Source organism: Oncorhynchus nerka, linkage group LG24 (assembly GCF_034236695.1).
Source record: "Oncorhynchus nerka isolate Pitt River linkage group LG24, Oner_Uvic_2.0, whole genome shotgun sequence".
NCBI lineage: Eukaryota > Metazoa > Chordata > Actinopteri > Salmoniformes > Salmonidae > Oncorhynchus > Oncorhynchus nerka.
The window spans coordinates 25,872,771-25,898,307 of record NC_088419.1 but is presented as its reverse complement, the minus strand read 5'-3'; the positions used below and the strand labels follow the sequence as shown (position 1 = coordinate 25,898,307).

At 44.0% G+C, this 25,537-nt stretch overlaps 1 protein-coding gene across 1 annotated transcript in view; it reads left to right on the top strand.

The window, feature by feature from the left end:
- LOC115107732 (solute carrier family 35 member F1-like) overlaps positions 1 to 25,537 on the top strand; it is a 153,085-nt gene that overhangs the window by 89,339 nt on the left and 38,209 nt on the right. The window contains exon 3 of the mRNA XM_029631318.2: positions 11,270 to 11,397. Within this exon, the coding sequence (XP_029487178.1) occupies positions 11,270 to 11,397 (128 nt within the window). The remainder of the gene's footprint in view (positions 1 to 11,269; positions 11,398 to 25,537) is intronic.

The following is a 25,537-nucleotide window of genomic DNA, read 5'->3' as shown; positions in this document are numbered from 1 at the left end:
GGATTGTGGAGACCAGGTCATCTGATGCAGCATTCCATCACTCTCCTTCTTGGTAAAATAGCCCTTACACAGCCTGGAGGTGTGTTGGGTCATTGTCCTGTTGAAAAACAAATGATAGTCCTTCTAAGCCCAACCCAGATGGGATGGCATATCTCTGCAGAATGTAGTGCTAGCCATGCTGGTTAAGTGTGCCTTGAATTCTAAATAAATCACAGTGTCTCCAGCAAAGCACCCCCACACCATAACACCACCTCCTCCATGCTTTACTGTGGGAACTACACATGCGGAGATCATCCATTCACCCACAACGCATCTCACAAAAACAAAGCGGCTGAAACCAAGAATCTCCAATTTGGACTCCAGACCACAGGACAGATTTCCACTGGTCTATTGTCCATTGCTCGTATCTCTTGGCCCAAGCAAGTCTCTTCTTATTGGTGTCCTTTTTAGTAGTGGTTTCTTTGCAGCAATTTGACCACGAAGGCCTGATTCACACAGTCTCATCTGAACAGTTGATGTTGAGATGTGTCTGTTACTTGAACTCTGTGAAGCATTTATTTGGACTCCAATTTCTGAGGCTGGTAACACTAATGAACTTATCCTCTGCAGCAGAGGTGTCTCTGGGTCTTCCATTTCTGTGGCGGTCCTCATGAGAGCCATTTTGATCATAGCGCTTGATGGTTTTTGTGACTGTGGTTGAAGATGGACTGCCGTTTCCATTTACTTATTTGAGCTGTTCTTTGCCAGAATATAGACTTGGTAGTTTACCAAATAGAGCTATCTTCTGTATACCACCCCTACGCATTAAGAAGGAAAGAAATACCACAAATGAACTTTTAACAAGGCACACCTGTTAATTAAAAATGCTTTCCAGGTAACTATCTCATGAAGCTGGTTCAGAGAATGCCAAGAGTGTGCAAAGCTGTCATCAAGGCAAAGGGTGGCTACTTTGAAGAATCTAAAATCTAAAATATATTTAGATTTGTTTAACAACTTTTTTGTTTTTGGTTACTACATGATTCCATATGTGTTATTTCATAGTTTTTATGTCTTCACTATTATTCTACAATGTAGAAAATAATAAAAAAGTAAGAAAAACCCTTGAATGAGTAGGTGTGTGCCAACGTTTGACTGGTACTGTGTCCGTGTGTGTGTTTTGGTGACAGTTTGGTGAAGTTGTCTCGAGTCAGTACTCTTCAATATCTCCTGTTGTATTTTCCTTCAGGAGCCTGCAGGTACTTGGTCAGGTCAATACCTTTGTCCTCCCAGTTGGTGATTGCCTCTGAGAGCTCTTTTATTGTTTTTTAGGAGGGAGGGAGGCTCTGCTCATCCCAGCCTATTGACAGCAGAGGAGACTCACTGAGCTACAGCTATGGTCACAACAGAATTCTTACCGCTGATGTACATGCATTGGATTGTGCTTCTGTCCCAATAGGCACATAATCAATAATGTAACAAGGTATGTCTGTACTAGGGTTGAGGGAGGAAGTAGGGGAGGCAGAGAGCAACTATCCTACTCTCGCCTATCTAACCACACACGTGGCTATATTGAGAGAGTTTTGAGAGCTATGAGGCTGTAACGAAAATAGGCGTCTTGATTTAGATTTAGGCCAATGAAGAAAGCCCTACACCAATGAAATCAATGATTCCATTAAGTCTGGATCGAGTGGTATTGATTAGGGTTGGCAGGTAGCCTAAAAGGGATGGCAGGTAGCCTGGCGGGTAGGAGCGTTGAGCCATTAACTGAAAGTTTGCTAGATCAAATCCCAGAGCTGACAAGGTAAAAATATGTCATCCTGCCCCTGAGCAAGGCAGTTAACCTCCACACCTCTCTGATTTAGAGGAGTTTGGTTAAATGCAGAAGACACATTTCAGTTGAATGCATTCAGTTGTATAACTGACTAGGTATCCCCCTTTCCCCATTTCAGACACCGAAAAGCAATTTAAATGTATCCGGGGAAATCAGAAAACATCTCCAGACCTGATTAGAGATGCAGAGGAGATGAGTATATGAGGCAGGATATGTAGCAGTCAGCAGCTTTTAACAAGGCCAGAATAAGAGAACATTAGCCTGTCTGGGTAGTGACGGAGTGCAAATGAAGCTAGCTACCTCAGGTCCCCTGGAGCTTCTCTGGGTACGCACACACTGATTGGCCATGTAAAAACAATGAATAATGCTACTATAGGAATAGATCCTGCAGTGCTCTGCATTTAACTTACTCTACCACTTAAAGTACTGCCAGTCCTATAATTGGATGAGGAATAACGAGACCATTGGATGTTAATGTTTCATTCAGGCCCCTCCCCCCTGCATCTGCCAAGGGTACTAAGAATAGAAGGAACTTCTAGTACTAGCTCAAGTGTTGAAGAAAACGAACAAATCTCGCCTTGCAAACTCAAACACTTTGACATCATCCAAGATTAGAGAGGTGTCTTTCTGCTTAGTGTGATTAGTGTCTCAAAACGGAGGAGAGATTGGGCCGCCCATGCTGTCATTTCAAACACTGGAAGTCCCACTTAATGAAGGCGCTGCTCTTTGCCCGAGGTGTGCAAATAAACTCTCATTGCTTACGCACAGAGCCATAGGAGGGAGAGAGCCCATCAAAGTCACACAGATCATTGGCTTCCAATCACCTGGCCTTCTGTTTGCATTGTGTCTGATGTGATGTTGGTTGTCTCTAGTCTAACAGACACAGATCAGAAGGTAAATGGAGGAAGAAGGCTGGGACACACACACACACAGTGCCCTTGAGGATTCCCATTTCACCTGAACTACCTCAGTTGCAACACACAGTCACTCAGTATGTGAGACAATCCCGTGAAAGTCAAACAGACGTGTCGGCCAAGATAATAAATAATCTGATTATGACACCCCACCCGCTGTACCCCCACACCTCTAAGATTAATATATGGCCTAGTGGTGATACACACACACACCCAGGCTGAACTAACACACAGAGAGGGTATAATGTCACGCCCAGGCTGAACTAACACACAGAGAGGGTATAATGTCACGCCCAAGCTGAACTAACACACAGAGAGGGTATAATGTCACGCCCAAGCTGAACTAACACACAGAGGGTATAATGTCACGCCCAAGCTGAACTAACACACAGAGAGGGTATAATGTCACGCCCAAGCTGAACTAACACACAGAGAGGGTATAATGTCACGCCCAGGCTGAACTAACACACAGAGAGGGTATAATGTCACGCCCAAGCTGAACTAACACACAGAGAGGGTATAATGTCACGCCCAAGCTGAACTAACACACAGAGGGTATAATGTCACGCCCAAGCTGAACTAACACACAGAGAGGGTATAATGTCACGCCCAAGCTGAACTAACACACAGAGAGGGTATAATGTCACGCCCAAGCTGAACTAACACACAGAGAGGGTATAATGTCACGCCCAGGCTGAACTAACACACAGAGAGGGTATAATGTCACGCCCAAGCTGAACTAACACACAGAGAGGGTATAATGTCACGCCCAAGCTGAACTAACACACAGAGAGGGTATAATGTCACGCCCAGGCTGAACTAACACACAGAGAGGGTATAATGTCACGCCCAGGCTGAACTAACACACAGAGAGGGTATAATGTCACGCCCAGGCTGAACTAACACACAGAGAGGGTATAATGTCACGCCCAGGCTGAACTAACACACAGAGAGGGTATAATGTCACGCCCAGGCTGAACTAACACACAGAGAGGGTATAATGTCACGCCCAAGCTGAACTAACACACAGAGAGGGTATAATGTCACACCCAGGCTGAACTAACACACAGAGAGGGTATAATGTCACGCCCAGGCTGAACTAACACACAGAGAGGGTATAATGTCACGCCCAGGCTGAACTAACACACAGAGAGGGTATAATGTCACGCCCAGGCTGAACTAACACACAGAGAGGGTATAATGTCACGCCCAGGCTGAACTAACACACAGAGAGGGTATAATGTCACGCCCAGGCTGAACTAACACACAGAGAGGGTATAATGTCACGCCCAGGCTGAACTAACACACAGAGAGGGTATAATGTCACGCCCAGGCTGAACTAACACACAGAGAGGGTATAATGTCACGCCCAAGCTGAACTAACACACAGAGAGGGTATAATGTCACGCCCAGGCTGAACTAACACACAGAGAGGGTATAATGTCACGCCCAGGCTGAACTAACACACAGAGGCTATAATGTCACGCCCAAGCTGAACTAACACACAGAGAGGGTATAATGTCACGCCCAAGCTGAACTAACACACAGAGAGGGTATAATGTCACGTCCAAGCTGAACTAACACACAGAGAGGGTATAATGTCACGCCCAGGCTGAACTAACACACAGAGAGGGTATAATGTCACGCCCAAGCTGAACTAACACACAGAGAGGGTATAATGTCACGTCCAGGCTGAACTAACACACAGAGAGGGTATAATGTCACGCCCAGGCTGAACTAACACACAGAGAGGGTATAATGTCACGCCCAGGCTGAACTAACACACAGAGAGGGTATAATGTCACGCCCAGGCTGAACTAACACACAGAGAGGGTATAATGTCACGCCCAGGCTGAACTAACACACAGAGAGGGTATAATGTCACGCCCAGGCTGAACTAACACACAGAGAGGGTATAATGTCACGCCCAAGCTGAACTAACACACAGAGAGGGTATTACATTTACATTTAAGTCATTTAGCAGACGCTCTTATCCAGAGCGACTTACAAATTGGTGCTTTCACCTTATGACATCCAGTGGAACAGCCACTTTACAATAGTGCATCTAGGTCTTTTAAGGGGGGGGGTGAGAAGGATTACTTTATCCTATCCTAGGTATTCCTTAAAGAGGTGGGGTTTCAGGTGTCTCCCGGAAGGTGGTGATTGTCACACCCAGGCTGAACTAACACACAGAGAGGGTATAATGTCACGCCCAGGCTGAACTAACACACAGAGAGGGTATAATGTCACGCCCAGGCTGAACTAACACACAGAGAGGGTATAATGTCACGCCCAGGCTGAACTAACACACAGAGAGGGTATAATGTCACGCCCAGGCTGAACTAACACACAGAGAGGGTATAATGTCACGCCCAGGCTGAACTAACACAGAGAGGGTATAATGTCACGCCCAGGCTGAACTAACACACAGAGAGGGTATAATGTCACGCCCAGGCTGCCCAGGCTGAACTAACACACAGAGAGGGTATAATGTCACGCCCAGGCTGAACTAACACACAGAGAGGGTATAATGTCACGCCCAGGCTGAACTAACACACAGAGAGGGTATAATGTTAAAATAACATTTTAAATAATCTATCAGCAAGTAGCCTAGCCTACAATTACAAGATAATAAATTCAATAAATGAATGAAGCCAATAGGCTAGTGGTTTCAGCTATATTGTTGTTGAAACGATGTAGGCCTTATGACCTTTTTAACCAATAAGAGAATATGTCAAATTACTTGAATAGCCTATGGAAAAAGTGAAAAAATGTGTATTCGCATCAGTAAGCTAAGTGACTGAAATGCATCAGGTAAGTATTGGAAGGTTCATGAAAACACCAGGGAAGCTCATCAGGTAGGCTAGAGGCCAAATGTGTGTGTAGAGAAGATGTGCATTGCTTTCAAATCCAAATCAAATCAAATTAATTTGTCACATACACATGGTTAGCAGATGTTAATGCGAGTGTAGCGAAATGCTTGTGCTTCTAGTTCCGACAATGCAGTAATAACCAACAAGTAATTTAACTAACAATTCCAAAACTACTGTCTTATGCACAGTGTAAGGGGATAAGAATATGTACATAAAGATATATGAATGAGTGATGGTACAGAGCAGCATAGGCAAGATACAGTAGATGGTATCGAGTACAGTATATACATATGAGATGAGTATGTAAACAAAGTGGCTAGTGATACATGTATTACATAAGGATGCAGTAGATGATATAGAGTACAGTATACACATATTCATATGAGATGAATAATGTAGGGTATGTAAACATTATATTAGGTAGCATTGTTTAAAGTGGCTAGTGATATATTTTACATCATTTCCCATCAATTCCCATTATTAAAGTGGCTGGAGTTGAGTCAGTGTGTTGGCAGCGGCCACTCAGTGTTTGTGGTTGCTGTTTAACAGTCTGATGGCCTTGAGATAGAAGTTGTTTTTCAGTCTCTCGGTCCCAGCTTTGATGCACCTGTACTGACCTCGCCTTCTGGATGATAGCGGGGTGAACAGGCAGTGGCTCGGGTGGTTGTTGTCCTTGATGATCTTTATGGCCTTCCTGTAACATCGGGTGGTGTAGGTGTCCTGGAGGGCAGGTAGTTTGCCCCCGGTGATGCGTTGTGCAGACCTCACTACCCTCTGGAGAGCCTTACGGTTGTGGGCGGAGCAGTTGCCGTACCAGGCGGTGATACAGCCCGCCAGGATGCTCTCGATTGTGCATCTGTAGAAGTTTGTGAGTGCTTTTGGTGACAAGCCAAATTTCTTCAGCCTCCTGAGGTTGAAGAGGCGCTGCTGCGCCTTCTTCACGATGCTGTCTGTGTGAGTGGACCAATTCAGTTTGTCTGTGATGTGTATGCCGAGGAACTTAAAACTTACTACCCTCTCCACTACTGTTCCATCGATGTGGATAGGGGGGTGTTCCCTCTGCTGTTTCCTGAAGTCCACAATCATCTCCTTAGTTTTGTTGACGTTGAGTGTGAGGTTATTTTCCTGACACCACACTCCGAGGGCCCTCACCTCCTCCCTGTAGGCCGTCTCCCACTGTTGTGTCGTCCGCAAACTTGATGATTGAGTTGGAGGCGTGCGTGGCCACGCAGTCGTGGGTGAACAGGGAGTACAGGAGAGGGCTCAGAACGCACCCTTGTGGGGCCCCAGTGTTGAGGATCAGCGGGGTGGAGATGTTGTTGCCTACCCTCACCACCTGGGGGCGGCCCGTCAGGAAGTCCAGTACCCAGTTGCACAGGGCGGGGTCGAGACCCAGGGTCTCGAGCTTGATGACGAGCTTGGAGGGTACTATGGTGTTAAATGCCGAGCTGTAGTCGATGAACAGCATTCTCACATAGGTATTCCTCTTGTCCAGATGGGTTAGGGCAGTGTGCAGTGTGGTTGAGATTGCATCGTCTGTGGACCTATTTGGGCGGTAAGCAAATTGGAGTGGGTCTAGGGTGTCAGGTAGGGTGGAGGTGATATGGTCCTTGACTAGACTAATGATCATGAGCACTCACCTCAACTTAGCTAACATTTCCCAGCATAATTGTAACCTAATATTCAAACGGAGATTCAGTGAAAAGAAAGATCTGACATAGATTTATCAAGAGAGGTTCCAATGCTTTTGTCAAAGCAGCAATGACTCTGTCCCAATCAAAAGGGATCTGGAATTATCAGTTGACCACACATTTTATATAATTACTTCTGAATGAAAGTTGGTACCTACATGTAGCCTATTGAAGGCAATAGGTCAGAATATACAGTGGCAAGAAAAAGTGTTTGAACCTTTTGGAATTACCTGGATTTCTGCATAAATTGGTCATCAAATTTGATCTGATCTTCATCTAAGTCACAACAATAGACAAACATAGTGCGCTTAAACTAATAACACAAATGATTGTATTTTTCTTGTCTATATTGAATACATGATTTAAACATTCACAGTGTTGGTTGTAAAATGTATGTGAACTCCTAGTCTAATGACTTCTCCAACCTAGAGTCCAAACAATGAGACGAGATTGGAGATGTTGGTTAGAGCTGCCTTGCCCTATAAAAAAACACTCACAAAATTTGAGTTTGCTATTCACAGGAAGCATTGCCTGATGTGAACCATATCTCGAACAAAAGATCTCAGAAGACCTAAGATTAAATAATTGTTGACTGCATAAAGCTGGAAAGGGTTACAAAAGAATCTCTAAAAGACTTAATTTTCATCAGTCCAAGGTAAGACAAATTGTATATAAATGGAGAAAGTTCAGCACTGTTGCTAATCTCCCTAGGAGTGGCCGTCCTGCAAAGATGACTGGAAGAGCACAGCGTATAATGCTCAATGAGGTTAAGAAGAATCCTAGAGTGTCAGCTAAAGACTTACAGAAATCTCTGGAACATGCTAACATCTCTGTTGACGAGTCTACGATACGTAAAACACTAAACAAGAATGGTGTTCATGGGAGAACACCACAGAAGAAGCTACTGCTGTCCAAAAAAACCATTGCTGCACATCTGTAGTAGGCAAAAGTGCAGCTGGATGTTCCACAGCGCTACTGGAAAAATATTTGGTGGACAGATGAAACTACAGTTGAGTAGTTTGGAAGGAACACACAACACTATGTTTGGAGAAAAAAGGCACAGCACACTATCATCAAAACCTCATCCCAACTGTAAAGTATGGTGGAGGGAGCATTGTGGTTTGGGACTGCTTTGCTGCCTCGGGGCATGGACAGCATGCTATCATCAAAACCTCATCCCAACTGTAAAGTATGGTGGAGGGAGCATTGTGGTTTGGGACTGCTTTGCTGCCTCGGGGCATGGACAGCATGCTATCATCAAAACCTCATCCCAACTGTAAAGTATGGTGGAGGGAGCATTATGGTTTGGGACTGCTTTGCTGCCTCGGGGCATGGACAGCTTGCTATCATCGATGGAAAAATGTATTCCCAGATGAAGATCAGATCAACTGTCATGACCGATTTATGCAGAAATCCAGGTATTTCCAAAGGGTTCACATACTTTTTGACCCTTTACATACAATAGGCCTATATCATCCAAGTTGCATGATTGCCTATGCTTACACATAAGTGTCTCAATGAAAATGTTCTATGTTTAAAATTCTAAAACACCAAATTAGACCTGCCTCGTTATAAATTAGGCCTACCTTTATTATAAATTAGGCCTACCTTTATTATAAATTAGGCCTACCTTTATTATAAATTAGGCCTACCTTATTATAAATTAGGCCATCATCACTGTCAATTGTGAATGATAATTATTCACGTTTTACTGGTGAAACGTTCATGCTACATGCATGCCAACCATTTGATCCCAATTTCAGGTTCATGGAAATATGCATTTTGATCATCTTAAATGACGTAGGCTAAGTAGCATAGCTGTTTAATCTCATTTTAGAGCAGATGGAGTTAAACACAGCCACCTGGAATTTGTTTCAATCAAAGCATATTTTAGCCTATGGCACCTGCTGTTGAGGTCTGTCCACATGAGAAGAGAAAAAGATTCAGCACAATCATCCTAAATTTTCATCAGAAATGATGGGGTGTTTTTGGTATGACAGTAGCCTAACATTATCTATGCTATTATATTTGGTTTGTTATGTAGAATACTAATGAATCATAACGTGATCTTCTAAGACATGGCACCATTCTGAAAGTGGCGGAGCATGGAGGTGGCACTGCACCCCTGATTTATAACGGTTGGATGACTTTGGGAGTTTTATCTCAAACCACTTTTTACACCATCGCAGCTGGACTAAAGATTTGGGAATGACCCAAAATCATGTAGGACTAAACCCCCGAAAGCCAGATCCTGGTGACTTCCCTGGTCCTTAGACGTATGTATAGAGAAAGAACACAGTGACATCCCTGTTTAACCTAACAGATAACCTGCTCTTGAAGCTGAACGCTAAGCTATGGACATAAAACTAGGTAAATACACCTGTACTTTTAGGAAACAACATTTCTCCGTGAACAGTTGCAGGCTGGCTGTTTTTTGTGCTGTGTGACCGTTACCCGGTGATTGTAATGGCCTATAGTAGAGCACAGAACCATCCAGAGTCTGGGAAAGGAAACAGCTCCCCATCACAGCACGGCACTCTGCAATCCTGCCAGTCAAGGAAAGGAAGCCATTTTGAACCTTTTCCCTACAAATGTTTAACTCCAGGAATCTGTACAACTGGTTGCATATCTCTGTGTGCTTAGAAAGATGGTCAATATGTGCAAATGCATAGTAATTTGACAATTAAATTCAGTGCATCTGTTACAAGTTTATATAATTATTCAAGCACAGTATTAGCTTAGATTTCGCATAAAGTTCCAGCACATTTATCAGTGCTCTAACGGTATCAGTGTACAAGACTATACTGTAGCTACCGTAGTAATAACCCCAACGAACTGTTTGATGTTTTTGAGCATGAATGAATAATTAGCTTTTGGATGCTTCCTACCTGCTCCTCTGTAAATAGTGTTGTGCTGAAGGTCTGAACTCGCTTCTTTGTTGTCTCCAATTATTCCTCCTCTCCGGCCTGACTCTCTTTTTCTCTCACTCTACCCACACTCTGATCCCAGAGAGCTTTCTTTTGCCAATTATGATCATTAAAAAAGCAGTTTTTTTTCCTCCTAACGATCCTATAATAACTGAAAACAAATAACTAGTTAACCGCATTGTTCTATTGAGATTGCAGGGGAGTTTTTTTTTTCCTCCCACGATCCTTGAGAAGAGGCTGACTTCTCTCAAGGGTGGTTTTTGTTTATCTGTTTGTTTTGTCATGTTAATTGCTTCCTTTGTTGTATCTGTCTTGTAATTAATTTTGAAATGTTAGCCATGCACTGAAGCTGAAAGGGAAATCTTATATACGATAGTTCAATGAGGTAGCGTTCTCTCAGACACTCAGACTCGTCGGACTGCCAGATGGTGAAGCGTGATTCATCACTCCAGTGAACGTGTTTCCACTGCTTCAAAGTTCAATGGTGGCAATCTTAGCACCACTCCAGCCGACACTTGGCATTGCACATGGTGATCTTAGGCTTGTGTGCGGCTGCTCGGCCAAGGAAACCCATTTCATGAAGCTCCCGACTAACAGTTTTTGTGCTGACTTGCTTCCAGAGGCAATTTTGAACTTGGTAGTGAGTGTTTAGCAAATCAGGACAGACAATTAGTGTTGCTCTTAGAAATTTCCACTTTACAATAATAGCACTTACAATTGATCGGGGCCCTCTAGCTGGGCAGAAATTTGACAAACTAACTTGTTGGAAAGGAGTCATCCTATGACGGTGCTACGTTGAGAGTCAATGAGCTTTACAGTAAAGCCATTCTACTGCCAATGTTTGTCTATGGAGATTGCATGGCTGTGTGCTCGATTTTATACACCTGTCAGCAACGGGTGTGCCTGAAATAGCCAAATCCACTAATTTGAAGGGGTGTCCACATACTTTTGGATTATATAGTGTATATCCAACCACAATATCTCATGAGTTTACAGTTATATTCCCTGTGTGAACAGACGTTGTTATAACATGTCTCTCTTATTCTCTTCACAGGTGAGGAGAATCTGCTGGCAATACTGAAGAGGCGATGGTGGAAGTACATGATTCTGGGACTAATAGACATCGAGGCTAACTACCTGGTTATCAAAGCCTACCAATACACCACACTAGCAAGCGTACAGGTGAGTCTGTTTACGTCTATCACATCTGAACCCATAGGTGTGTGTGTGTGCGCGCAATGGGTGCGTGGGTACAAACGTGTGTGTAGGTGTTTGTGTCTACTATATTATTCTGCCGGTCCCTAGACATCCCCCTGACTGGTCAGCCAGAAGACGGTAAGACAGCAATGGCCTTTGAGTCCAGAGGCGTAGGCAGAAATTGCCATGTGGCTGGGCCTGAGTAAAAGTGACTGGGCCAACATTTTCTAGCAGAAATACATAGACATCAGTGGTGTAGTCGTGGTGCATGGAAAAGTGGTGCATGGAAAACATTTCCCAAACGGCCTGCCTGGTGAATGAATAGGCATCCTTTGTAAAATAATTATATGAAAAACAGATGTAGGCTACTTGGAATGACCTACAATCATGGCAATGCAAAATACATCCACCATGATATCCAGAATGAAATAAAAGGCCCTTATGGCTGATATGTTAGGCTAAGGGGCCAGATAAGTGGATGCTAGTCGTTACTGATTCATCTCTGTATTGTATGTTTTGCTAGAGGACATTTATGGATTACAAAAAAAGGCTTAGGCTACATTAAATTCCATACACCATGGTTTCCACATATTCCTAATATTACTATTTTTGTATAATTTTTTTATACTTTAGTCTTGCCACTTGATTTCTGTAGGACTAGGCTATTTCGTGTACAGGGGAACTGATGATCGCAACCAGATTGAGTCTGGTCCTCTGGCCTGAACCTCCTAACCTGTCCCTAAAGTTCTTCTATCGATAAGCAAAATAAAGAGGCTAATCTGTAAATTTCTGAGACATGAAAAAATGCCCAATTCTCATTGTGAATGTGACTCATTCTCATTGTGACTGCGAATCATTCTCATTGTGAATGCGACTCATTCTCATTGTGAATGCGACTCATTCTCATTGTGAATGTGAATAAATCTCATTGTGAATGTGACTCATTCTCATTGTGAATACGAATATCAGGAGTCAGAGAACAGAGTGGAGGGCGGAGCTGTCTGGTGCTGAAATATTTGATTAGACTTTCGCGGGCTCAGCATTACCTGCCCGTATGGTACTCAAAAGCCCAAAAGTGCCCACTTTTTGCCATATGAAAACAGCCACGCACAACACAATACAAACACTTTAGGCCTATATCTTGAACTGTTCGGCTATGAAACTTATGGGTATGAAATTAATAGCTCACTTTGAATAAGTAAACGCTACTCTATAGACATTCAGACATGAAATCATTATGCATAATACCACAGCGGGTATGAGTACAACAGCTCACTTGAATCTGTAACTATAAACCTGGCCTACCAAGACAGGCATTAAAACATGAACTCATCATACATAGCCTAATATCACGGTGGGTATGAATACAGTAGCTCACTTTGAATCAAACACATAGGCCTGACCTACCAAGGCAGGCATGAAAACATTAGGCTAAATTGAAAATATGTTTGTTTTACTCCATGTGTAACTCTGTGTTGTTGTATGTGTCGAACTGCTTTGCTTTATCTTGGCCAGGTCGCAATTGTAAATGAGAACTTGTTCTCAACTTGCCTACCTGGTTAAATAAAGGTGAAATAAAAATAAATAAAATAAAACTTAACTTTCACATTTTACAGCACAAGTGTAGATGCCTAGGCATGGTGTTGAAGGTGGAGATTATATCACCATAGTCCAAAAAGTCCCTGAGTTCCGTTTCAAAGGACAACCAGGCTACAATTGTTGAGACGTGCAGTCAGCATGCAAGATCTGATGGATGTTTTGATACGGCCTGTAGTGAAAAAATGGCCTGACCAGTTGCACTAAATTCTTCCACTGCTCTGTCGTTTGCTACATACTTTAGTCTGAGACTGCCATCATTGAAGTCATTTGTGGTGAAGAGGGGCAGGAAGGGGGGTTGTACAAAACAAAGTCATCAGTGATTGGATTGTCTCTAACCAATCAGAATATCAAAGCTAATGACATATTTTTAAACTGCCACTTTGTGTGTGTTCATGTGTTCTGGCTCTGGCCCAACCCATCGGTTTCTGGACCAATCAGACTGCCCCGTGTTCACATTCGGTACTCAGATCCAGACTCATTGTGGAGAAGAAACTAACGTTTGTTTGTGTGGCGTTTGGCCAGAACAAGGAGTCTGCGTAGCCAGGCAAGTGGAGAAGTCTCTCTCAACAGTAAGTCATAGGAAGTGTGATGATGTTCCTTAGTTGTCTATTGATATTAGGAGAAATGTCAGGGCTACAGCTGTCTAAACCTTCAATAAGGGATGGGAATTCCTGACCTCATAAACACGCTTCATTCAGCATCTTCAGCAGAGATATGATAGTGACCACATGAGGCCAGCAGTGATTATTTCAGTGGAAAAGTCCTAGACCCTGGCAGACAGGGCGCTGCTGCTTTCATTTAGGTCTGACCCCAATTAGGTGACTGGCAAATTGTTTGGTCATAAGGCTGTTGGTCGACCTTGATTGTTGTCGTCGTGCAGTAACAAATATATATATTTGCGCCCATCTCAGTGAACTAGTCCATTGTGGAGGCCTAGACTAAAAGCCCATTTATGTTTGATCCGAAAATAAATGTAATCTGATGCTCCATAGGGATGGTGTGACACAAATGCAAAGCCTCCAGAGAGGCCAAATCAAGCACCGTACCGCATTTTCTTGCGCCTCCCAAATTTTGTAACAATGCGGAGGGCTCTGTATAACTCTGCATTAGCATAATTAGTTAACGGTAGGTTGGGGCAGTAGCTCCTGTATATAAACAAACTCACTACCTTGAAAACAGCTCTGCACTGCTCAGCGAAGCGCAATAAGTATGAATGCCTTGACTTCTGCTGAGACCATATCACCATATAACTGCTGCATGGCCAATGCAGATGTGGGATTCATACTGTGCACATTCATTGTTTCATAACTTCATTGTGTGAATTGTTTGCTTTGCTTGTTAGTGTAGATCAATTCCCCATTACATACATCGCCATTAGTACATTTACCGTTAATTCCCATAATTTTTATTTTAATGCATTCAATATTATTATTCAAGTATTCCCATTCTCATTGTCTGAGTGGACACTTTTTTGTTGTGGTTGCAGAATGCAAAACCAATGCTACATTTGTGAGAAACAAGTTTTGGTTCATTTCATTCCATTTACGAGGTGTCAATTTAGTCTTGGTCTATTGTTTGGAGCCTCCTGTCAATGTTGAGTAAGGACACACACGCATAGAAGTAGGCCTATAGGCTACCTGGCCTGATTACACATAGAAGTAGGCCTATAGGCTACCTGGCCTGATTACACATAGAAGTAGGCCTATAGGCTACCTGGCCTGATTACACATAGAAGTAGGCCTATAGGCTACCTGGCCTGATTACACATAGAAGTAGGCCTATAGGCTACCTGGCCTGCGCACAAATGTAGGCATATAAATGTGCTCATTTGGGGATCTGATAGTATTTCTGATTGGCTTAATGCACCACCACTAGTGACCTATGGAGCTTCTCAAAGTCATATTTTCTTCACCTCAAACAGCAAGCAAAGTCTGGTTTTACATCCATTCAGAATAACAATCTTTCCAGCTCTCTCCCTTTCGATAACTACTCAGTGTGAAAGGGAAACATGTCATGCTCTGATCCAGTGGAAACGTCATAAAATAGGCCTACCTCATAAACTCTTATCAGTGCTTGACTTGGACTGAAATATATACTCATTTTGGGTGCTGGTACTGTTTATATTTAGGTGCAGGAGCTCCACAATACTGTTAAGCTAATATTCTATAAGAGGAACATGAGCTCAAGCAGTAGAAAATTTGAGGTGCTGGTACTCAGCTCCGGTGTGTTTTTTATCTCTTGCGCAAATAGCCTACAACTGTGTCTGTCCTGAGCTCACTGGCGCTGGAAATTCTAATGGACAGAATATTTTATACAATGCTAGTGCAAGCTTCGGGCCGGGCCCAAGTTAATAGTTGATGCAATGTTTCAAGTTCATTGCAGACAGGCCATGTGTAGCTGTAATGTGGTCTGTGTGTAGCTTGTGTAGAGGAGTCAGGCGCAGGACAGCAGAGTAAATAAACGTAATTTACTCAAAATAGACAAATATAATACAATAAAGCTAGCCCACATAACGGACCGATTTACATACAAACAATTACTCACAGGGATTAATACGGTAATCTGGGGGAAGCTGTAACCTGTAGCAAACCTCGTTCAGTCTCCTCAGGACTTTAAATGGCCCCATAAACCGCGGACCCAGCTTCCGGCAGGGCAGGTTTAGGGTCGAGAGCCAGATCCAGTCCCCCGGTGCGAACACCGGGGCCTCACTGCGGTGGCGGTTGGTGCTCGCCTTCTGCCGCCTCACGGCCCGTTGCAGGTGCGCATGGGCGGCGTCCCAGGTCTCCTCCGAGCACTTAAACCATTCGTCCACCGCAGGAGCTTCGATCTGGCTCTGATGCCGCCCACTCCCCCGGCCGGTCCTGGCAATATGACCACAGAAACCTACCCACATCCTGGTTTACTCTTTCCATCTGCCCGTTACTCTCGGGGTGAAAACCTGAGGTAAGGCTGACCGAGATCCCCAGACGTTCCATGAACACTCTCCAAACCCTGGACGTGAACTGGGGACCCCGATCAGAGACTATGTCCTCAGGCACCCCGTAGTGCCGGAAGACGTGAGTAAACAGGGCCTCCGCAGTCTGTAGGGCTGTAGGGAGACCGGGCAAAGGGAGGAGACGGCAGGACTTAGAAAACCAATCCACAACGTCCAGGATCGTGGTGTTGCCCTGTGAGGGAGGAAGATCCGTCAGGACGGGTAGGGGTTGTAACTTCCGTCTGGGCAGGTGCCGGGGAGCCTTGCATTGGACGCACACCGAGCAGGAGGAAACATAAACCCTCACATCCTTGTCCAAGGTGGACCACCAGTACTTCCCACTAAGGCAACGCACCGTCCGACCGATGCCAGGATGACCAGATGGGGGTGACGTGTGGGTCCAATAGATCAAACGGCGACAGCAGACGGAACGTACAGGCGCCCAGCTGGACACTGGGGGGGAGTGGGCTCTGTGCGTAACGCCTGCTCGATGTCTGTGTCCAGCTCCCACACCACCGGTGCCACCAGGCAAGAGGCCGGAAGTATGGGAGTGTGATTCATGGACCGCTCCTCTGTGTCATACAGTGGGGCAAAAAAGTATTTAGTCAGCCACCAATTGTGCAAGTTCTCCCACTTAAAAAGATGAGAGAGGCCTGTAATTTTCATCATAGGTACACTTAGCACAATTGGTGGCTGACTAAATACTTTTTGCCCCACTGTACATCCGGGACAGTGCGTCTGCCTTAGCGTTCTGGGAACCTGGTCTGTAGGACAGAGTGAAAACAAAATGGGTAAAGAACATGGCCCACCTTGCCCACCTTGTGTGACATGGGTTTATTGTGTTGTCATATTGGGGTTTTTGTAGGCATTGGGAGTGTGGCTGATTAGGGGTGTCGAGCATAGGCTTGGCTGCCTGAGGCGGTTCTCAATCAGTCAGGTGATTCTCGTTGTCTCTGATTGGGAACCATATTTAGGTAGCCTGGGTTTCACTGTGTGTTTGTGGGTGATTGTTCCTGTCTTTGTGTTAGTTAGCACCAGACAGGCTGTATAGGTTTTCGCGTTTCGTTTGTTGATTTGTAATTTAAGTTATTTCATGTATCGTACATATTTTCATTAAAGATCATGAGTAACCACCACGCCGCATTTTGGTCCGACTCTCTTTCAACAGACGAACGCCGTTACAAGTCCACGGTAAGACAAATTGTCTATAAATGGAGTAAGTTCAGCACATTTGCTACTCTTCATAGGAGTGGCCGTCCTTCAAAGATGACTGCAAGAGCACAGCGCAGAATGCTTAATGAGGTTAAGAAGAATCCTAGAGTGTGAGCTAAAGACTTGCAGAAATCTCTGGAACATGCAAACATCTCTGTTGATGAGTCTACGATACATAAAACACTAAACAAGAATGGTGTTCATGGGAGGACACCACAGAAGAAGCCACTGCTGTCCAAAAAAACAAAGTGCACCTAGATGTTCCACAGCGCACCTAGATGTTCCACAGCGCAACTGGCAAAATATTCTGTGGACAGATGACAGTTGAGTGGTTCGGAAGAAACACACAACACTATGTGTGGAGAAAAAAAAGCCACAGCACACCAACATCAAAACCTCATCCCAACTGTAAAGTATTGTGGAGGGAGCATCATGGTTTGGGGCTGCTTTGCTGCCTCAGGGCCTGGACAACTTGCTATCATCGACGGAAAAATGAATTCCCAAGTTTGTCAAGACATTTTGTTGCATGAGAATGTTAGGCTATCTATCCGCCAATTGAAGCTCAACAGAAGTTGGGTGACGCAACAGGACAACGACCCAAAACACAGAAGTAAATCAACGACAGAATGGCTTCAATAGAAGAAAATACGCCTTCTGGAGTGGCCCGTCAGAGTCCTGACCTCATCCCGATTTGAGATGCTGTGGCATGACCGCAAGAGAGCAGTTCACACCAGACATCCCAAGAATATTGCTGAACTGAAACAGTTTTGTAAAGAGGAAGTCTGATCCCCAACTACAGAAACATTTGGTTGAGGTTATTGCTGTCAAAGGAGGGTCAGCAAGTTATTAAATCCAAGGGTTCACATACTTTTCCCACCCTGCACTGTGAAAGTTTACACGGTGTGTTCAATAAAGACATGAAAACGTATAATTGTTTGTGTGTTATTAGTTATGCAGACTGTGTTTGTCTATTGTTGTGACCTAGACGAAGATCAGATTAAATGTTATGACTAATTAATGCAGAAATCCGGGTATTTCCAAAGGGTTCACATACTTTGCCTTGCCACTGTAGATTATTTTAATAAAACACATAGGGTGTATCTATATATGGAAAAATACAGGTTAACAAATTTAGACCAAAATACTTTCGGTCGACTTCAGATTTTTTTTTGTCGGAGACAGCCTACTCTAATTATTCCATATTGATCCTCCTGGAACCGGGTATGCAGCTCAGTCAGCTGTCTGTTCCAGAAGATGAGTCTAGCATTTTTGGGCAGCTGTTATAGACTATTTAGATTTTTTTGGGGTCATATTTGGTTATTTATGTACAAATGTTGAAAAGTTGCACTTTTTAAGGGCCTCTTCACTCTTCTCTATGTAGTGCTATGAACTTGCGGGTAAGTTTAAAACATTACCCTGGCTTTGATTGTGATGGCTTTGTACTATAGCCTTCACATTTATCCAGTGCAAAAGAGTGGGGTTTGCTAGCCTGGTGTTGAAGCATGCCTCGCAAAGATGCTTCCAATCTTTATATATGTCTCTAACAAATGAGCCTTCCATAGTGGCCTCGGAGAAATGTGTACGCAGTTTTACAGAAAAGAGCGTGCTTTGTCGAACTGTATGCCAGCTAAAAAAAACTGTCCATACCGAGTGGTGCAGCGGTCTAAGACACTGCATCTCAGTGCTTGAGGCATCACTACAGACCTGGTTAGATTCCAGACTGTATCACAACCGGCCGTGATTGGGAGTCCCGTAGGGCACCGCACAATTGCCCCAGCGTCGTCCGCGTTAGGGCTTGGCCGGGGTAGGCCGTCATTGTAAATAAGAATTTGTTCTCAACTGACTTGCCTAGTTAAATAAAGGTTAAAAAAAAATGTATTGCAAAACGAGGATGACTCATCTTTGGTTGTGTGGGTGGTTCGTCAACTACAGTTCAGACAAATTTGCAGGTGGCCTCGTGATGACATGCTCACCATGACAAGGCCGGGCTGGGCGATGTTGAGCTGGGCTGTGGAAGTCAAAGCAGTAGCTAACCTCATGGGCTGACGATGACTCTTCATCCTCCATCTGTGGCTTTTTGAAAAAGTGCATGAGTGAACTTTGTTTTGCCATAACTTGTGACTAGCTGGCTAGCGCTAGTTCGCATTAGCAAAGAATTGCAGAGGGTCTAAACAATTTTCCCACAGTTAGCATGCTAGTAGGTACATGTGTGGGGGGGGTAGTGGTACCATATGATTGCGATAAAACAAATTAGCCTCCTACTGCATTTTTCAACATTTCTGTTTAGTCAGGAGACAATACAAACTACACATCTAATTCATGTACTTAATGTTATGCGTATATATAAAATGAAATATGAATTTGATTTGTTGTTTGTAATATACACTGCTCAACAAAATAAAGGGAACACTTGAACAACACAATGTAACTCCAAGTCAATCACACTTCTGTGAAATCAAACTGTCCACTTAGGAAGCAACACTGATTGACAATAAATTTCACATGCTGTTTGTGCAAATGGAATAGACAACAGGTGGAAATTATAGGCAATTAGCAAGACACCCCCATTAAATGAGTGGTTCTGCAGTTGGTGACCACAGACCACTTCTCAGTGGCTGATGTTTTGGTCACTTTTAAATGCTGGCGGTGCTTTCACTCTAGTGGTAGCATGAGACGGAGTCTACAACCCACACAAGTGGCTCAGGTAGTGCAGCTCATCCAGGATTGCACATCAATGCGAGCTGTGGCAAGAAGGTTTGCTGTGTCTGTCAGCGTAGTGTCCAGAGCATGGAGGCGCTACCAGTAGACAGGCCAGTACATCAGGAGACGTGGAGGAGGCCGTAGAAGGGCAACAACCCAGCAGCAGGACCGCTACCTCAGCTTTTGTGCAAGGAGGAGCAGGAAGAGCACTGCCAGAGCCCTGCAAAATGACCTCCAGCAGACCACAAATGTGCATGTATCTGCTCAAACGGTCAGAAACAGACTCCATGAGGGTGGTATGAGGGCCCGACGTCCACAGGTGGGGGTTGTGCTTACAGCCCAACACCGTGCAGGACGTTTGGCATTTTCCAGAGAACACCAAGATTGGCAAATTCGCCACTGGCGCCCTGTGCTCTTCACAGATGAAAGCAGGTTCACACTGAGCACATGTGACAGACATGACAGAGTCTGGAGACGCCGTGGAGAACGTTCTGCTGCCTGCAGAATGACCGGTTTGGCGGTGGGTCAGTCATGGTGTGGGGTGGCATTTCTTTGGGGGGCAGCACAGCCCTCCATGTGCTCGCCAGAGGTAGCCTGACTGCCATTAGGTACCGAGATGAGATCCTCAGACCCCTTGTGAGACCATATGCTGGTGCGGTTGGCCCTGGGTTCCTCCTAATGCAAGACAATGCTAGACCTCATGTGACTGGAGTGTGTCAGCAGTTCCTGCAAGAGGAAGGCATTGATACTATGGACTGGCCCGCCCGTTCCCTAGTCCTGAATCCAATTGAGCACATCTGGACATCATGTCTCGCTCCATCCACCAACGCCACGTTGCACCACAGACTGTCCAGGAGTTGGCGGATGCTTTAGTCCAGGTCTGGGAGGGGATCCCTCAGGAGACCATCCGCCACCTCATCAGGAGCATGCCCAGGCGTTGTAGAGAGGTCATACAGGCACGTGGAGGCCACACACACTATTGATCATTTTTGTGTGATTTTGTTGTCAGCACATTCAACTATGTAAAGAAAAAGGTATTTAATAAGAATATTTCATTCATTCAGATCTAGGATGTGTTATTTTAGTGTTCCCTTTATTTCTTTGAGCAGTGTATATAAATAAAGCCATCTTGATTGGCTGGCCCTCTGCCTGGCCTGGCCCTGCTGTGAATCCACTTCTGGTTGAGACTGCATGATAAGGGGGCTAATTAAAGGTGCACTTGCTGACTCTCGTTCCGTGTGTCAGTTTATCTTCATTAAAATGTGGTTAGTGCCAAAGGAGCCTTACTCATATCCACCCGAAAGGCATCAATTTGCTAGAGGAGGGAGGGATGGAGAGAGGGAAGATTATAGGAGAGTCCTGCTGAGAGCAGGATCTCAGCTAAATCGAATATCAGCTAAATCTGGCATTTCCCTCCACCCCTCTGGAGCCCAGCCAGGACTCAGGATCCATCCAGGGGCCCCAGGGCTGGGCGATTTGGGGAAACAGACAGTGAGGAGTGTGTTGGTATCCCCTCTGTAGTCTTAAATCAGGCACCTAAACACTCTCCTCTCTCAGTAGTCAGGGCTGAACGAGAACAGACACTACTATTAGTAATTCACTGGCTTACCTGGACTTTTATGGTACTTCCTGCTCACCCAGGTATTATAGTTTTGCTTTTTTATGTTCGTTTATATTTCAATTAGTTTTTTATTAGTAGTCCTGACACTTAGAGGAAGACCCACAAAATTGTCAGACTCCAGTCACCCAAGTCATAGACTGTTCTCTCTGCTACTGCACGGCAAGCGGTACCGGAGTGCCAAGTCTAGGTCCAAAAGGCTCCCTAACAGCTTCTACCCCCAAGCTATAAGACTGCTGAACAATTAATCAAATGGACACCCAGACTATCACTATCACCCTACCTACATGTACAAATGACCTCGACTAACCTGTACCCCCGCACATTTACTCGGTATGTAGCCGTGTTATTGTTATGGAATTCTACTGTGTTACTTTTTATTTTTACTTTATTTCATTTAGTAAATCTTTTCTTAACTCTATTTCTTGAACTGCACTTAAGGGCTTGTAAATAAGCATTTCACAGTGGTAAGGTTGTATTCTGCGCATGTGACTAATACAATTTGATTTGAGATGAGAATGCGGCAAAGTTGTGATAATGGGTATAACTTGTGTATACAGTCATAACAGTCAAATAGGCTATACAACGTCTGGTGGTGTCATTGTCATTCAGTAGTCCTTCCCTGCAGTCAATGACCAAAAGCCCCCTATTTGGCCTCATGGCTGGAATGTTATTCATCTTTTTCATATATATTCAAGAGCATGTTGTGTCTCAGCAGATGGCGGGTACAACACAAAAACCTCAGATAATGTCAAATATGTCTAAGCTACAATTTATGTGTTTAGAATGGACTTTTAAGGTAAAAATAAAAATACGTTTTATTTAAAAAAATCTTTTTTAAAGAAATTATTAAATAGTTTGACAACCCTGTTAAGATTTTAAATTATATCAATCGCAACCGTTTATCTCAAATAGATTTACCCTAAAGTCTACGATAGCCTGAGAATATAAGGTATCAGCAACAATCTGAATAAATATAGATAAGATTCTTTCTTCAGATCCTAGAAGTGCAGATCCAGCATTTTGAGCCATGTGGAAAGAAGTTGGAAGAAAAACATATTTAAATGTGTCTATTATCGGCTCGTGTGTCACGTTGGCATGAATGATTCAGGAGACAGGTGCAGGAATAGTTTTTTTTATTATACCCCAAATTACGGCATAACATGTAAGGGCACGGGGACGAAGACCAAACAAACGCGTAACAAAAACACAGAGTTGAAACCCAAACAAAAGACCAAGGAGAACCTTGAATAAATAACACTAGCGCACAATGATTATCACACGGGACCAGACCCGTAATCATCGGCACGATCCACAAAGGCACGAAAGCCCAAAACACACAGCACGGGTACTCACATGCAGCAATGGACATTGTAACAATAATGGACAGCACCATGGTGAACAAAGGGCACATATATACAAATACAATCTGTGGGAATAGAGGCCAGATGTAAAGTTCCAGAGGGATCTGTGACATCGTGGGATTCTGTCTTTGTCTCTTCCTCTGTCACTGCCCCCGCCTCTACTCAGCCAGCCAGAAAACAGATGGAGTGTCAGGGTTTATCTCCATCAGATACCGCTCTGCTTACATCATCCCCCGTCCGCCACTCGAGACCACTCCGCCTCATCGTTGTTTCTAGAAGGCCAACGATGACAAGCATGGAACCTCGGTCTCACAGAGTGTCAAGGCCAGTGGTGTGGAGTGCTGATTGTTCTGCTGAAGTGAAGTGGTGGAAGTCGAGTGTAAAAGGTAACAGTATCCCCTCATTGGTGGTCTGGCCCTGTGACAGACAGGCAGACAGACTGGATGATGCATGGACGAGTTGATCAGTACCTCCATGCCTTGCTGACCCAGAGGCAGCCCAACGTAATGATGTGACAAGCACACGGGTGGCCTGCAGCAACTGTTCACACAGGGATGGATCTATCTATCCGCATGGTGTGACTGTCACTGAGTGACTAGGCCGGAAGGTGAGGAGAGTGATAGGGTGACTCTTCCACTGTGAAGAGACAGATATTTGAGAGCAGTAGACTACAGCAGTAGCTCTCTCTTCAAAGTAAACCCAGTCTGAGGATATTGTGAAGGTGATTAAACGTTCAGAGGAAGGTGCGCTCAAGGAATCACTGTAAATATTGACTCCGTAAACAGCTATAACTCAAACTGGTACAACTATTTTGAAATAAATATATTTTTTTCCAGATCTGCTGTGCAAGTTTGTTTGATAATGAGCAGTGTTTCCCCTACGATTTTCTTCCGCAGTGGTGGCAAAGTCAGTGTGGGGGGGTTGCCTGGTAGTGGGCGGGGCTATTGGCGCAGTCTCTGACCCGAACATTTTTGAGGACCTTGTCTTTGTCGCAGAGACAATATCTTTGTTTTAAAGCAAATTTCCTGTAATTCTACAAATTGGTGGAGAGAACAGTATAATAGTTTTCTTCTCTTCTACACCTTTTGTCATAGCATATGAACACGACATAAGCCATCTGAATGACTCAAACATTATAACAAAATCAATGAGGGCCCCATGACAGCTTGATGATGAGAGGTCTAAGGAGAATGGCAAGAATCTTGCAAGCAAACAGGTGAACCACAAACAGGCAAACATCAGCACAGTACAACAGTGGTGTGCAGAACGCACAACTTGTCGGTCCTTGTCACAGATACGCTATTGCAGCAGACGACCACACCGGGTTCCACTCCTATCAGCTAAAAACAAGAAGTGGCTCCAGTGGGCAAAAAATATAGCCTGGTCCGACAAATCCCATTTCCTGTTGCATCATGCTGATGGCAAAGTTTGGATTTGGCGTAAGCAGTCCTGCCTGGTGTCAACGGTACTGGGTGGTGGTGGTGTAATGTTGTGGGGAATGTTTTCCTGGCACATGTTACCAATTGAGCAACATGTCCATGCCCCGAAGAATTCAGGTTGTTCTGGAGGCAAAGGGGGGTCCAACCCAGTACTAGATGGGTATACCTAATAAACTGAACACTGAGTGTATAGCTTCATTATAATTTCTACATGCTTTATAACTGGTTTTAGTCATTTAAGTTATATTTGTTATTTTGGGGGGGAGTGGCGGCAACTATAATAAATAAAATATATATTATCATATTGTAATATAATAAATAAAATGGAGTTAAGCAGAGGCTAAATGAATATAGGGGAAACACTGAAAAAGAGAGCAGCTCAGGTCAAGTGAACTCAAATTAAGTAAGTTTGGTGTTAGTAAGAGACTTGAACAATGGGCCGTCTCACTTTAAGGCCAAGTCAGACACTTATTTTCCTCTGTGCAGGGGATGTTGGTATTTATTTAATTGGCTCTCCCACTGATTCTTTAGGGAGGGTGGAGGAAAGAAATAGGCACAACAATTCTCAATAGTTTTTTTAATAAACTATAACGAAGTTAGACAATGCCTCATCAATATTAATATTTCCGTCATGAAGAGAACGAGGAATAAAACAGTGCTATTAAGGACTTTCCCATTAAGGGGGAAATGATTAGTTGTTATGAATGGTCGTAGAGTCTGGCTAGGCTCCAGTATGAAGAGATCAGTGGGTACATCTGGAGAAAACTCCTCTTCATCAACTCATTATTACAGCTGGCTAGGGACATTATCTTCACTGCTATTCACACTCTTCCAGTTAGAGATATGCAGGTAGCCAGCCTGGGGACATAACACACTGAGGTATTAAATTAAGATGTATTTGGTAGAGTTAAGCAGAGAGTCTTATTAGGGCTGACTAAATCGCCAGGGGTTTCATTTGTTTGCTGGTATTTGTAAAGAGGATTTCATTACCATGTCATGTCTATTATTTTGCCAATAACTCACTGTATAAATTGTCAGTTTCCTGCCATAGCTGTTACACAGAGAGAACAGATGAGAGTAACACAGAACTCAACCTCAATCATTCACTCACTTTCAGGGTTCTCTCATGGTTATTGTTACCCTACATCAGGGTTCCCCAAGTGGCGGCCTGTGGCCCGAATTTGACCCCAAGTTTTCTGAGAAACAGTTTTATTTTTTA